This window comes from Hippocampus bargibanti, linkage group LG19 (genome assembly GCF_051943395.1).
Source record: "Hippocampus bargibanti isolate YZ-2025 linkage group LG19, ASM5194339v1, whole genome shotgun sequence".
NCBI lineage: Eukaryota > Metazoa > Chordata > Actinopteri > Syngnathiformes > Syngnathidae > Hippocampus > Hippocampus bargibanti.
Window position 1 is genome coordinate 5,796,577 of NC_142752.1, and position 14,840 is coordinate 5,811,416.

The following is a 14,840-nucleotide window of genomic DNA, read 5'->3' on the forward strand; positions in this document are numbered from 1 at the left end:
ATGTAATTTGAGCAAAATAGTCCTAGGAAATGCATTTAACTCATTCACTGCCATTTCCAAATGTATTCGGGAATTGAAAATATGACGTAGAGCGCCATTCCCGAATTTGTTCCGGTTGTGGTTTTTTCTTGTTTGGGTGTCGATAAAGCGCTGGCCAGACCTCACTTTGTTCCACCTTCAACTGTTGTTAAAGCGCGATATGAACCAATATATATGTATTGTATTTTGTACAGCCGCCCCCATTTCAAGCTCATATAACCCCAGACCCATATAATTTAGAAATTAACTCTTTTTATTGTGAAATAAGTGAGACTAAGGCTTCTTACGCTGCATTGAATGTTTACGTAGTCCTAAAACTCAATATTATATGGATCGTGGAATTCGAGTGACAATTATGAAAAACCCCGGCACTGCAGTGGACATTTTTGCACACAGGCAGTGAATGAGTTCAACTATAAACACTGAGCGCGGCCCTGTCATCCATGATCCGCCGTTTGATGATAACTGGCCACACGGCGACTTCCCGCCGACATTTGAGGCAACGTCGTCATTTGTTTGTTGAGCAAGAGGATGAGAGGAGAACAATGCGGTTGTGATTCAAGGCTTTACTGCTTCAGGAATGGCAATGTGTTGTAAACTGGGGGAACTTTGAAGGCGCCCGGTGACAACATACATGACATCACCGGGTGCCACTGTGTCTGACTGTGACACTTTTTTTTTAAACACAATCACGCACTCTCTCCCTCTTCTCTGGAGAATAGTCAGACGGCACTGCCGTCCACCTGTCTCCATGTCTTACCTGCCCTAGTCATTAACAGGGTCTTGGAGCCCCACTGTAAGTGCACATGTCAACAGGCAAATTACAGGGCACACCTTGCCCACACATATTTGTTTAGCTTTTAAAAGGGTAATATCCGTCTGCACGCAAAAGCTTTACACTCTGCTCATTGCTGCCCGGTTCACCTTTTTTTTAACCTTCTGCAAATTGAGGTTCAAAGATGGAACAGGGGGAAAATGGATGATGACATCAGGGGTCTTCTTTTGTACTCTTAGCTTACCATACAAAGCCTGAAAACATCCTTTGCTACAGTGTTTTGCTCCTCGCTGCTGTACAGTATAAAATGACATTTGGATTAACGTTTCACTCAATAATTTTCAAAGGGTGCATTTTTCTTCTCCCGGTCGGCTGCTGGAACAGCTCAAAGTCTTTGACTTTTTCATGGGGTTCCATATCGGGTTCAGAATCAGAATCTGAATCAGAATCAGAAATCCTTTAATAGTCCCACAATGGGGACATTTGCAATCTACAGCAGCAAAAAAATAAAAGTTCTTATCCCCTGACTGTAAAGTGTCCTTGAATGTTTTGATAGGCGCTTAGAAATAAAATGTATTATTATTATTATTATTATTATTATTATTATTATTATTATTATTATTATTATTATTATTATTATTATTATGCATTGTATTGTATTGTATTGTATTGTATTGTATTTTGAGCGCTGCTAATTCTTATTATTTTAAAATTGAATGGGGGTGGAGGGGGGGTTGGTCAAAAGATAAAACAAGTATTCTATGCACAAAAGAAAATGTCAGGGGACTGAAATGTACAATTGCGCAAAAATAGTTTCATAAAAAAACTGTACATAGTCCAAAGTAATAATAATAATAAATAATAATAATAATAATAATAATAATAATAATTTGTTGGCTGGATTTCTGTAATCATCAGCCTCCAAAAATTATTGTCCTATGCATGCACGCTTTGCCGGTCAGGCAAATAAATAAATAAATAAATAAATAAATAAAATGCCTAAATACATGCATAAATACATGCCTAAATACATGCATAAATAAATAAATAAGCCAGATGCATGCTTTGCAAAGAAATATTTATTAGGTTCAATTTCTTGTCCATTGAGAAAAAGAAATAAATGACTTGAGCCAATTTATTAGGGTGTTTAATGTATCAAACACAAGGCCCCGGGATTGCATTGCTCGCTGATTTGACACACTTGTGTACTGAAATGTTCAATTGTCAGTCCACAAAAAAATGGAGAAACAAAACAGAGCACCATGTCGCTCTGTATGTTTTTTAGTTTGCCGTCTACTTCCTGGTTAACAAAATACCGGAGAAGTGAACAGTTTCATTTTGATCTGGCAATACAAGGCCTCACTTTTGAGGCAAACTTCGACTTAAACTCTACCATGAGTGGCTTGGAGGGTGCGGAGGAAGCTCAGAATGACTGATAGCATGAAAAGGTAAAAACCACAAGTCACCAAAAAATGTGTCATAAATACGCAATACCGCTAACGGACATTTAGCAATTCAAACGTCAACTCTCACCCTTATGATATACAAAACGGAAGCCCACGTCTAATTTTTTGAGCCCTCACTGTACATCAGAATACATTGAGGACAAACAAACACCCACAGTTTTACGTGGGCAGCCCGGCTGGTTTGACAAGAAAACACGATGCCGCCAAAGCACGAGATATAGATCGCTCAGATTGTGAAGCTTTCTTTTTTTTCCTTTCAACCATGACGTCTTTAGAATGCAAGTGTAAATATCAGTGATGCGTGTGGCCCAGATCTTTAAGTAACAGTTTTTTGTTGTTTTTTTCGCTGCAGACTGTCCCTTTATTCCGGCATCTTTCAACGGTCCACCGTCGTTGAGTAATGTGTCTTCCTTTCAACATTATCAACGATGACAAACTTCCTTTCCACTCTGACTAATTGCCAGGTTCTTCTTGGAGCTTTGGTAATGTTTTTCTTCTGACGTATGACTGGAGCGGTACAGTTGCATGACTTCACGGGTTTCATTGCTTTTCATTCGAAACATTGCTGAGAAACTCATCTCGTAATCCTATTTCCAAAAACATTTTTTCAGCAATTGACAGCTTTGTTGAAACTATTAAATGCTAATGACAGTGCCTGAAACTCATGGCAAAAAGTTACCGGACACCAGGGCAGACAACTCTGAAAAGTTGCCTGCCCTGCCATAAAGTTGCCTACCCCATTTTTCACAACTTGAAACACACTAAGACAACTAATCTAAAAAAAAAACATTGTTACAAAGTATTAAGAATTGTTTTTATTCAGGATGTACCTACCACAAATGCTTCCTTGCTTCATTTATCGTAAATATCCCTTGCTGATGATTTTGGTCCAGTTTGGTTCAGTTTTCCACAATGCAATGTTTGCGTTGCGTCGTCTGCTACAAGCCACGGGAATTCTTTCCACGATGCTTTTAATGTGTGTTCAATTTCTAAGCGCCTTTCAAAACTCTCAAGTACACTTTACAGTCACAAGATAATGTACGTTTACGTTTTGTAACATCATAAATTGTCTTTGCATCTTTTGTATCTATCTTCTGGGGCTGATGTTCTGTGCATCTACTTTGGAAAATAATATGCAAATGCACGACCTTATAACACTCGGGAAAGACGGAAGCACGAAGCAGACTTCTTATTGGCTGCTGTGCCAAGTATGCGAATTGCCAAACGAACCAAAATTCAGAAATTTCCAAACCGAATGAAGCAAACGTTTGATTTGAAAAAAAAAAAATATATATATAAACGAGATATAACGAGACTTTACTGTATATATATATATATATATATATATATATATATATATATATATATATATACAGTAAAGTCTCGTTATATCGATATTCAAGGGAGTCCGAAAAAATATCGATATAACCGGGACTATCGATATATCCGACCCTGTTTGCATGTAATTTTCTCTGTGCGTGCATAGAAATAGTATCGATATAACCGGGACTATCGATATATCCGATATCGATATAACGAGACTTTACTGTATATATATATATATATATATATATATATATATATTATTTTTTTCTTGAAGTTGTCGGCAACGCGGGCGGAGACGTTTTGTAAGTTGTACGCCCGACGGAAAAGTTACAGGCCCCGGGCGTCCGAACAGACGCTATTTCTGACACTGCTAATGATCGCATGCCTAAAGCGTTGTTTGGGATTTATTTTCACGCGACAGGCCGAAAATTGATTGATGTAAAGCCGTGATAAAAAATTGGGTTGAATTGTCTGTAAATTATATGTGCAGTTATGATCTTATCTACAAATGCATCCAGGGCACGGATATTTTTACTGGTCACAAAGCCCAAATAACAATTGACTTTGTTTCCGTTTCCCTTGCAACTGGAGCTCGAAGGCATTCCATTAAGTCCACGAACGCAGACAGCAACAAGTAGCAATAAAAAACCCCAAATCAAAATGACTCCATGGAATTATGCCAATTGACTCGACATATCCACACACTGACTACCTTTCCCAATGAAATATTTGCCTCATGCGCCATACCTCCAAACCCGCCATGACGCAATTTGCAACTTCCCTCTTCCTGTTGACATCTGACGGGACAGGTCGTCCTGACCATTGACTGCGTCACACTCTGGCAGGACAGGACAGATCGGAGACCGTCCCTCCTGTTAATAACAGCCCAATGAGACAAACAGGCAGGAAGTCGTCCTCTGTGATCTCAGCACCTAAAAGCATCCTTGAGTATTGTTGTGTCACCTTGGCACCCCTCCCCCCACTCAAACGACTACTATTATTAGGATAAAAGGACAAGTATTAAAATAGGTTTTTAGCTGTCATTTGTCCCCCTGGAGTACAATGGACGCCGTATAAATTGTATTTTGTTTGCAGTGTTGACTAGTTTCCCTGGAAGAGGAATGTGCATCATCACTTCGACTTAGTCCAAGCAAATATATGGTTGTAATCAGCTTGCAGTACACTCCAACTTGTATTTTTGTACCAAAATATTTAAACTCGAACAGAGTGAGCAAATGAAGCTGAGCAGTAACCTCGTGATGACCCCTCACCCACAAACACAAGAGGTGGCCATCCTTCTTCATCTACTACCACTGAGACAGGTGCTTCCTCCTTGGATGTAGATGCCGGATAATGTCTTAAAAAACAGGAATGAGGAACCATGTGTTAGCTCTCAGTCTCCCCATCCGAAGAGGTTCGTCAGCGAACTAAAGTTATGCTGGTAACTCTGGCCCTATAATATAGGCCCTATATGTATCCCGAATGGACAAAGGTGGTGATGCCCGACCTCTGCTCTTATAGGTTCCTGCTCTAAGGTTAGGGAAGTAGTGGACTACTCCCAGAAGCTTATCAGTGACCAGCATAACTAGTTCGCTTACGAAGCTCTTCGTATGAGGAGCGAAACAGTCCGACACCTTCACAGAAGTACAGATAACGGCTGAAGAAACCTTTTCATGGAGGAAGGAGGAGCTTTAATTCATACGCTCATGTCAAAAGATGCTTCCATGCCCCCCACTCCACTTACTGAATGAAACTGGGAACTCCATTTTTTTCAATGCAAACACTGATTTAAAGTGTCAATGTTTGTCCGTACCTCGTGACAGAACAATAGTTTCCGTGACCCATGTCCGACAGAGGCGCACGGGATAACATCCTCTTTGCATTGTGGGGTATTCCTGAAATTTGAAGGGAGAGGAAGAAAAATAGGATTGGGTTTAATATTTGTTCCATGTGGACCCATCAACCTGTCCTCCTCAATTTTGAATGTCATCCCCAAGAATAGAGGACTGAAACTTGAAAGAAAGAATGAAAGCTTTCCCTCCCGAAATATGACAGTGACTAAAAGTTAAGAAATCTGCGGAATGTCCCGGACAACATCTGACTGGTTGATCAGCAGCGTTATCCAAGCAACATGCATTTTTTTTTTTACTGCCGAGACAGTGGCACTCTATTAAAACCTGTTTGCAGGATCTTATCGACAGAACTGTGAAGAAAGCCGATGAGTCACGGTGATGAAACCGCCGTTCAGTTGTGGCCGACAACGATACACCAAGTTAAAAGCCAATTTGGAACAATGTCTCCGTTTTATTTTAGCTCAAGGCCCCGACTTGTTTCCTCGAGGCCTCGAGTTATGTGTCGCTTCAATTTTGTCCTTTATCTGCACGCTATCGCTCTTGTGAAAGAATGGGCGCCATCGAGAATTAGGGCCAAATTAAGATTGATTGATCAAGTCAGGCGAGGAAGGAAAGGACGGAAGGAAGTGGGTGGAGGGGTGTGGAGACGGGCAAAAAAAAAGAAGAGGGAAAGGTTGAGGTCTCTCCTTCTCTGTCACGTAGATAAGAGTTGATGATGGAGATTCCCGGTGGACGCACATAGCCTTTAGCTAGAGGTGGAAAGGTGGAAAGGTCAACGTTTACAACTCCACTCTTCACACCATATCCACACACAGGAAGTGATTTAGAATAAACAACACATTCAGAACAATAAATCCTGGCTGAGGGATAATCGGGATGGCCAAGTATCAATATTAGCTATTGGTATCAATCATTTGAGGAATAACAAAGGATGCTGACTACAGCATGTAGTCGGGAATTGGCACTATGCGGCGGCCATTTGGCATACGTGCGTCAAAAAAAAAAAATATTGTCACACTGATTAATACATAAAGGTAACCATTTGACCATTACTGTTGACTTATCTGTGATCACAATTTTTTTGTCCAAATTGGTGGACATATTGCTTATCAATACAATGTATTATTATTATCATCGTTATTATTATTATTATTATTATTATTATTATTATTATTATTATTATTATTATTATTTTTTTTTTTTTTTTTAAAGCAGATTCTTTACTTACAGACAGTGTCGGTGTTCAAATACCTGACATGTTTCGGCGTCTACTTCCGCATTATTATTATTATTATTATTATTATTATTATTATTATTATTATTATTATTATTATTATTATTATTAACAGTATTTTCCAGGATTTAACCGTATTGTTATTGTGGCAATATCCTTCCTCGCCACAGAGGGCTCTATACATTTTCACGCAAGTTAGAATGCATAAAACGCACCTCTTGACACAGTGCTCGTTGACGGCCGTGTGCTAGCAAAGCTTCCATCTTTTCACCAGTCAATTTATTTTGTATCCGTGTGTTTGTTTGTGTTTGCATGCGCGTTGGTTTATAAAGTTAATGTTCTCCGTCTTCCAGAGAGCCATTTCCAAATATCCACTTCGGGCACAGGGATATTTATTGTTTTTCTTCCGCGATCCCCAAAAAGTAGCATCCAGAATGGCTTTTCAATACCCCGCCGCTTATCGTGACGATGCAGTCGTAAGTATCTCGTGTGAAGCCCGACAAGGTTTTAACGTGCGAATCAACCGGGCTGCATTAATTGTGCTCTTTCATTCGTTGGGGAGAACGGCTTATTTTATTAGCATTGTGGGGTTTACGACACTGACTCCAATGAGCTCACTCCTCATGTCTGGATGAATCACTGACTGCCCATTGTTAATTCTGGCGACGTGATCCCGTCAAAGTCTGACAGGCGACGTTTGTGTATCACAGGTGGAGGATTATCATGGCTACAAAATACCAGATCCATACAGTTGGCTGGAGGACCCTGATAGTGAAAAGACGCAGGTAATCAAACTTGAGAATCTTTTTCAGATTGCAATCAAGTCACTGCTGTACAATGTCTTATCTTACAAAACATTAACCATTGTAAACATTAACTAATAATTAATGGAATATCATATGCAATGCGATTACACTTTCAATTGACCAGAATGGTGTTTCAGATCATTTAAAAGCAAAACCAATTTGATTTCATAGGCCTTTGTCAGTGCTCAGAATCAACTCACATTGCCATTTTTGGAGCGCTGTGAGGTGCGGGATCTTTTCAAGGAACGCATGACCGAGCTGTACGACTATCCCAAGTATAGCTGTCCTTTCAAAAGGGGAAACAGGTTAGGCCAATAACAATTGCATATTTTGTCTTGGTTTTATGATACGTCAATGTTTATCGTGTTCTGATGTCCGTTTGTCCTCATCTCCAGGTACTTTCACTTCTACAACACTGGCCTTCAGAACCAGAGTGTGATGTACGTGCAGGAGAGCCTGGATGCAGAGCCTACTGTCTTTTTGGATCCCAACACATTTTCCGACGATGGCACAGTTGCCTTGCGAGGTAGACTCAATGACTTCGCGGGCAATTCTTAACAGACAAATTTACAAACATTTTGTGTCCACGTGAAGGATACGCGTTCTCAGAAGACGGCGAGTACTTAGCGTACGGCACTAGTGCCAGCGGTTCGGATTGGGTGGAGATGCACTTCCTGCGAGTGGAAGGTGCCGTGCGACTGGAGGACCGTCTGGAGCGCGTCAAGTTTAGCTGTATGTCATGGACGCATGACGGGAAAGGCCTTTTCTACAACTCCTACCGCGAGCAGGAAGGCAAGAGCGACGGTGAGGTCATCACAGAGTCAATCTGTCCTTTTTCCTTCAAGTGTTCCAAGTTAATGTATCTTCTTTCTGCTACAAAATCGCACGTTTGACAAGAAACAACTTCTTTTTCTAGGCACCGAGACCTCGACTAACTTAGACCAGAAGCTCTACTTCCACGTTTTGGGAACCCCGCAATCTGAAGACGTGCTATGCGCCGAGTTTCCCGATCACCCCAAGTGGATGAGCGGAGCAGAGGTCAATTTTCGCCCAACCCCCAAATGAAATTTTATTTCTATGTAATTTCTACTTTTTGAGAGGGTTTACAAATGTCGTGACCATGTAGGTTTCAGATGATGGCCGCTATGTGCTGCTGTCCATCAGGGAGGGATGTGACCCTGTCAACAGACTGTGGTATTGTGACCTCAAAAAGACCCCCCAGGGCATTTCAGGTACGTTTGACACTCATCTCAGATCATTGTATGCATCTGCCCGACATGTGCAAAAATGTGTCCACTCCAGTGCCAGGGTTTTTGTCACGTCACTCGAATTCCAGCACCCACAGAATATTGAGGTTTAGGACTACATAAACATTCAATGCAGCATAAGAAACCTTTGACTCTCTTTTTTGATTTGAAAAAAAGGAGTTAATTCCTAAATTATATGGGTCTGGAGTTGTATGAGCTTGAAATGGGGGCGGCTGTCCAAAATACAATGCAATACATGCATATTGGTTTACATAGCGCTTTATCAACAGATAAAGCTGGAACAAAGCGCTAACGTGGAAAGAAGAGAAATGCTGCCCCTTTGTGGAAAAGAAAAAAACATTGTCAGAGGTCACGGCTAGCACTTTATCAGCACCTAAGCATGATAAGACAAAACCCGAACAAGTTCGGGAATGGCGCTCTACGTTGTATTTTCAACTCCCGAATAAATTCCTGAAGTAACCTTTGACCGTTTTCCTTTTGATCACATGGTCCCCGTGTTCAATATTCTCCTCATTCCTCTCTGCTCATCCAGGACTTTTGCCTTGGGTGAAACTCATCGACAACTTTGACGCTGAGTACGAGTACGTCACCAACGAGGGGACGGTATTCACGTTCAAGACCAACCTGGACGCGCCGCGTTACCGCCTCATCAACATTGACTTTGCCTCACCGGAGCAAAGCCACTGGAACGAGTTGATCCCTCAGCACGATAAGGATGTCATCGGTTAGCGTCGTGTTTTAATCTTCGGGGTGCGTTTATTTTGTTCATCTCATCCACCGTGTGCTGTTTTTAACTCCCACAGTGTTCGCCACCTGCACTTATTCCAGTTACCTATTCGTGTGCTTCCTCCACGACGTGAAGAACATCTTGAAAATGTATCGTCTCAGTTCCGGGGAGGAGCTCCGAACTTTTCCTCTGGATGTCGGCTCCGTGGTTGGATTCACGGGGAGGAAACGCGATTCTGAGATCTTTTATTATTTCACCTCCTTCCTCTCGCCAGGTGGGACTTTGTTGTGGATTGCGTATGACAATTTAAAATTTTAATTCAGCAAGGAATTTTATTGATTTTTTTTTTTTAATCCAGCCATTATTTATCACTGCGACTTGACCAAGGAGCCTCTGCAACCGAACATCTTTAGGGAAGTCACGGTGAAAGGTTTCGACCCGTCTGACTACCAAACCACCCAGGTAACATCAATCCAATCCCCCCGTTGATCATTTCCCACGCGGTCATCATCTCCCTCCCCCACTTCTCATCCAGATCTTCTACGCTTCCAAGGATGGCACTGAGATCCCCATGTTCATCGTTCACAAGAAAGGCATCAAGCTGGACGGCTCCCACCCAGGTTTCCTATACGGCTACGGCGGCTTCAATATCTCCATCACACCAAGCTACAGCGTCTCGCGGCTCATTTTTGTGAGGCACCTGGGCGGAGTCCTCGCCGTCGCTAACATTCGGGGTGGAGGGGAGTACGGCGAGACGTGGCATAAAGGTGACTAGCGCTGCCAGGTTAGGATATACAGAAACAAGTCCGTTTTCATTAAAGTGTGAGTCTTTTTAGCTGGCATGCTAGCCAATAAGCAGAACTGCTTCACGGACTTTCAATGCGCGGCCGAGTACCTCATCAAAGAGGGGTACACGTCTCCGTCCAAGATCACCATCAACGGAGGTTCAAACGGGGGCTTGCTCGTAGGTACGCGTCACCCCAAGATGGTAACAACACAACGTGCTTCGTTATTGCCGTGTCAGATTTTGATGTATTTTTTTTCCCTACGATGCAGCGGCGTGCGTGAACCAGCGACCAGAGTTGTTTGGCTGCGCCGTGGCTCAGGTGGGCGTCATGGACATGCTCAAATTTCACAAGTTTACCATCGGCCACGCCTGGACCACCGACTTTGGATGCTCGGAGGAAAAAGACCAGTTTGAATGGCTCATCAAGTAAGTGAAAATAAGCTGTCGCTTTTGTAATTTGGAGCTGTTTAGGGTGCAAATCCAGCACATTGCAATTAAAAGTATTGTTCTTCATATGCAAAATATTAAATACTAAAAAAACAAGTTTAAAAAGCAAATATGCTTATGAATAAAATGTATTATTATTAGTGTCATTGAGAGTTTTGAAAGGCACTTAGAAACTAAATTTATTAATGAGACTAAAGTGTCCTTGAGAGTATTGAAAGGTGCCTATAAATGAAATTTATTATTATTACTACAGTAAAGTCTCGTTATATCGATATTCAAGGGAGTCCGAAAAAATATCGATATAACCGGGACTATCGATATATCCGACCCTGTTTGCATGTAATTTTCTCCGTGCGTGCATAGAAATAGTATCGATATAACCGGGACTATCGATATATCCGATATCGATATAACGAGACTTTACTGTATTTATTGTTATTAAATACTTTGAAGGAATCAACAGCGCCTCCACCGGCTGTGTAAACGTACTGCACCCAAATCATATACAGGTAACATCCGACTTAAAACAGAGTTCCGTTCCGACCAAACGGTCGTAAATCAAAATGGTCGTAAGTTGAAATCCATTCAAAATGTTGAATAGAGACTCGGAGGCTAAATGACTCTCGAACTCCCCCCTCTGGTGCCATCACACGGTCGATTGCTGTGTGAGAGTGAGATTCTGGCTGGCTGGCCAAAATTGTCGTACGCGTTGCCGGCCTGCTAGCGCGTTGCGTTGCCAGGCGTGGAATTAAAATTTTAAATATAGGATCTGGAGGTCGTGGTTGTAAGTACGGGTGGTCGTAAGTCGAGCCGGTCGTAAGTCGGATGTGCCTGTATTTTAAAGAAACTGTAGTCACATCAGCTTATTTGTGATGTATTTATTTTAACATTCACACATTTTTAAGATATTTTTGGGTTTTCGTATGAATATTTAATCTTTGGGCGCAGATTTAATTGAAGCAAATCTGGTTTGCAATGCAGGCAGAACTTTCTGGATTCCTTAAACTGACCTGCACTCAAACAAATTGCGTTTATTTTCTGTGCTGAAGGACTGAGGAGAGATTCCAATTCGAGGAATGGACATTAATTGAATTTGCATCCCGCGTCGGTGTTCACCAAAATGGTTATATTCCGGCGTGTCCTCCTATTTTCTAAAAATGTCTTTCATGCGGCAATATTCACAACAATTTAACATACGTCAAGAGAGATCAGGCAACTAACCACCATATGTTTCCCTCACCACCATTCCCTAATTTTTTTAGAATATGTGTCTGACCCCTCCCCAGATACTCCCCCCTCCACAACATCCGCATCCCAGAGGACAACGGCGTCCAGTACCCCGCCGTCCTCCTACTGACCGGCGACCACGACGACCGAGTGGTGCCGCTCCACTCACTCAAATACATTGCCACCCTGCAGCACACGGTGGGCCGCAGCAGCAAGCAGTCCAACCCCTTGTTCATCCTCGTGGACACAAAATCGGGCCACGGCGCTGGCAAGCCCACCAGTAAGGTCATCCAGGAAGTGGCGGACACCTATGCCTTCATCGCTCGCTGTCTCAAAATCGCATGGGTTAAATAACGGCCATCTCCTGTCAGATGCGTGCGTACATATTGCCCCTTGAAGAACTTCTGCACTTAATCGAAAGAACCACAAGCTAATGTGCATAAAGGCCCAAAATGTGAGAGGGCGGGTGAGAGTGGCATATTTATTACTGATATCCCAGCTTGCACATTGCTCATGAAGCTGTATTGTTCAAATATTTTTTGGGGGTATGTACGGTATGTATGACACCCCACAAATTCACTGATTTCTACCTCTTGAGCTAGGTTGATTGTTAACATTTGAAAGGGAGCAAAACACAATAAACGTTTTTGTAAGCAGTGAGAAGTTTTCTGGGTGGTTCTTATTAAAATGACGGAAATTAATCACTGGCTGTGAAGGAGATATAAAATAACAAAAAACACAGAAGCGCATTTTATTGACAAAATGCCCCCCCCAAAAAAATTACACTTATATTGTTGACAGTGATGCCTTTTGAATGTCAACGGTTACATACGGTAAGTGTTGAAAATAGCATGTTAATTCTGCTTTATCTTAATTTCTCATCTGTTGTTATTTCATTTCATAAATGTTTGATGCACTTCCATCCGTCCGTCCAATTTCTGTACCTGGCTAGCATGTGAATGAGCCACTTGGAATAATTTTTAAAACAAATAGAAAAAACGTGTCCACACTTTCACGATAAGACATTTGACAATGGTGTTGGGCAAATTTACCCAAACAAATAACTGGCAAGAAAAGGAAACATTCTCAGATCAGCATGAGGCAACTTTTTAAAATTTGGCCTCAAGATGGCGTCACAGAGCAAAGAGTCATATTCATTGAAACAGGACTATTGTTTTTTTTACATTTTTTTACTTGATATTTACCACTGTTTTATATATGTGTTCTCAAATGTTAACTTTAAAGTACCACCGACAACACTTTTTTGTTTCCTAACTGACATTAGAAAAAAAATGTATATCATCTAAAATACCCAAAACATGGATACTAAATCCAGAGGGTTGTGTCAGGAAGGGCATCCGACGTAAAAGCTTGGCCAAAAACAAACATGCGGATCATACCTCTGAAGATGGAGGTCACTGATTCGCTGTGGCGACCCCTTGAAGGGAAAAGCCGAAAGGAAAAGAAGACCTGTATCTGCAACTTTAAAGTGACAATACCGAAAGCGACCATTGGGTAGCGCTGTTTCGTTTAATTCCGTCTGAATGCACGAAATGTGTGGAGTTTGAATGAGAAATTGAAATATGCGAGATAGCCCGATTACAGGTGGTGAGTACTTTTTATGTGGAATTAAAAAAGTTTTACAGATGTGCCATGAAAGGGGGAAAATGCGTTTTATCTATTCTAGAAAAAAATCGCCTGGAAGAAAAAAATCTTAACAAATCGCACTGTCATGGTAAGCCGCAGCTCATCTTACGTTCCAATTTGACGATTAAATATTCATGCGTGGAAAATGTGTTTAATTGCACAAAGCAAAACACGACCGGGACGTGCATGCGAACTCGTGTACTTTTATCCACTTGGCTACAAGCTCCAAAGATGTCGGCGTCATATCCTGCAGGTAAGTCACTTTTCTTATTGACAATTATGCTACGTTGTAACTAATGTGATGCTTCGGTAAAACACCACAGACTCGTCGGTATAGTGCTCAACTTTACGCGTGTTATTTAAAAGTGGCTTGGGGGAAGCAATCTAACATATGGACAATAATCGGTCATTTACAAGGTTTATTGCTCCTTTTCCTTCCAAACAAAAAAAAATGCATTTGAGGAATAAAAGGTTGACGCGCTCACATTTAAAGTGAAATAATAGAAACAAAAAAATGCATGTAATCAGCCGGAAGTGGTTGTTTTTGTGTATTGTGCGTATTTTTCTGCTCGCCGCCTTTATTTGGGGGGGGGAGTGCAAGGTTTGCGTTTGCATAATAATCTTCCCGTTAAATCCTGTTAATTACGATTTAGCAATTGAGGAAAGATTTTCTTTCTTTTAGGTGGCGTTCGGCCACTTAAAACAAAATTCGGGTAACCCGGAGAGGGTAAAATAACTCTCCAAGTGGAAGGTTTTCTAAATTCAACTTTGCATAGAAAGCTCGAAATATGACGCGTGGTTTTATATGCTATTTGTTTGAACATTTGCGAATGTGCAATAAAGTTTTGATGACGCACAAACGGTCAAATACGTATACATGTAAGGCGCATGCGTGCTTTCGTCCACATATGCAAATTTTTCGTTCCTTCTAATTTGTAATCAACGAAATCTGACAAGCTAATGCGTGAAATGGCAGTGAAAAGTTTTGTACCATAAAAAAGAGGCATGCCATAATTTGATGCTCATCGAAACTGAGACAGTCATCAGGGCTGTATAGTAAAACATATATTCAGATTTTTTTTGTTTTTTAATCAATAAAGTGCTCCTAGTTCTCCCTGGAGAAACTGGTCAACTCAGATTAGAATGAATGCGCTACTTGCTTTGCCCCCCAGAACTGTTTACACATCTCTTGTGGTGAATATAAGAAAGTTGAAGGATTGGTGGTTGGAATGCATGAA

General features: G+C 41.3%; 1 protein-coding gene across 1 annotated transcript; it reads left to right on the forward strand.

Annotated features, from left to right (window-relative positions):
• Positions 1-6,915: 6,915 nt before the first annotated feature.
• LOC148883738 (prolyl endopeptidase-like) lies at positions 6,916-12,618 on the forward strand. Its single transcript, XM_089022596.1, has 14 exons — positions 6,916-7,169; positions 7,404-7,478; positions 7,671-7,804; positions 7,895-8,025; positions 8,094-8,303; positions 8,416-8,537; positions 8,626-8,731; positions 9,300-9,491; positions 9,571-9,768; positions 9,853-9,956; positions 10,030-10,261; positions 10,331-10,462; positions 10,551-10,707; positions 12,015-12,618. The coding sequence occupies exons 1-14, from the start codon at positions 7,029-7,031 to the stop codon at positions 12,307-12,309; spliced, it is 2,229 nt and encodes a 742-aa protein (XP_088878722.1). The 5' UTR covers positions 6,916-7,028; the 3' UTR covers positions 12,310-12,618.
• Positions 12,619-14,840: the final 2,222 nt, after the last annotated feature.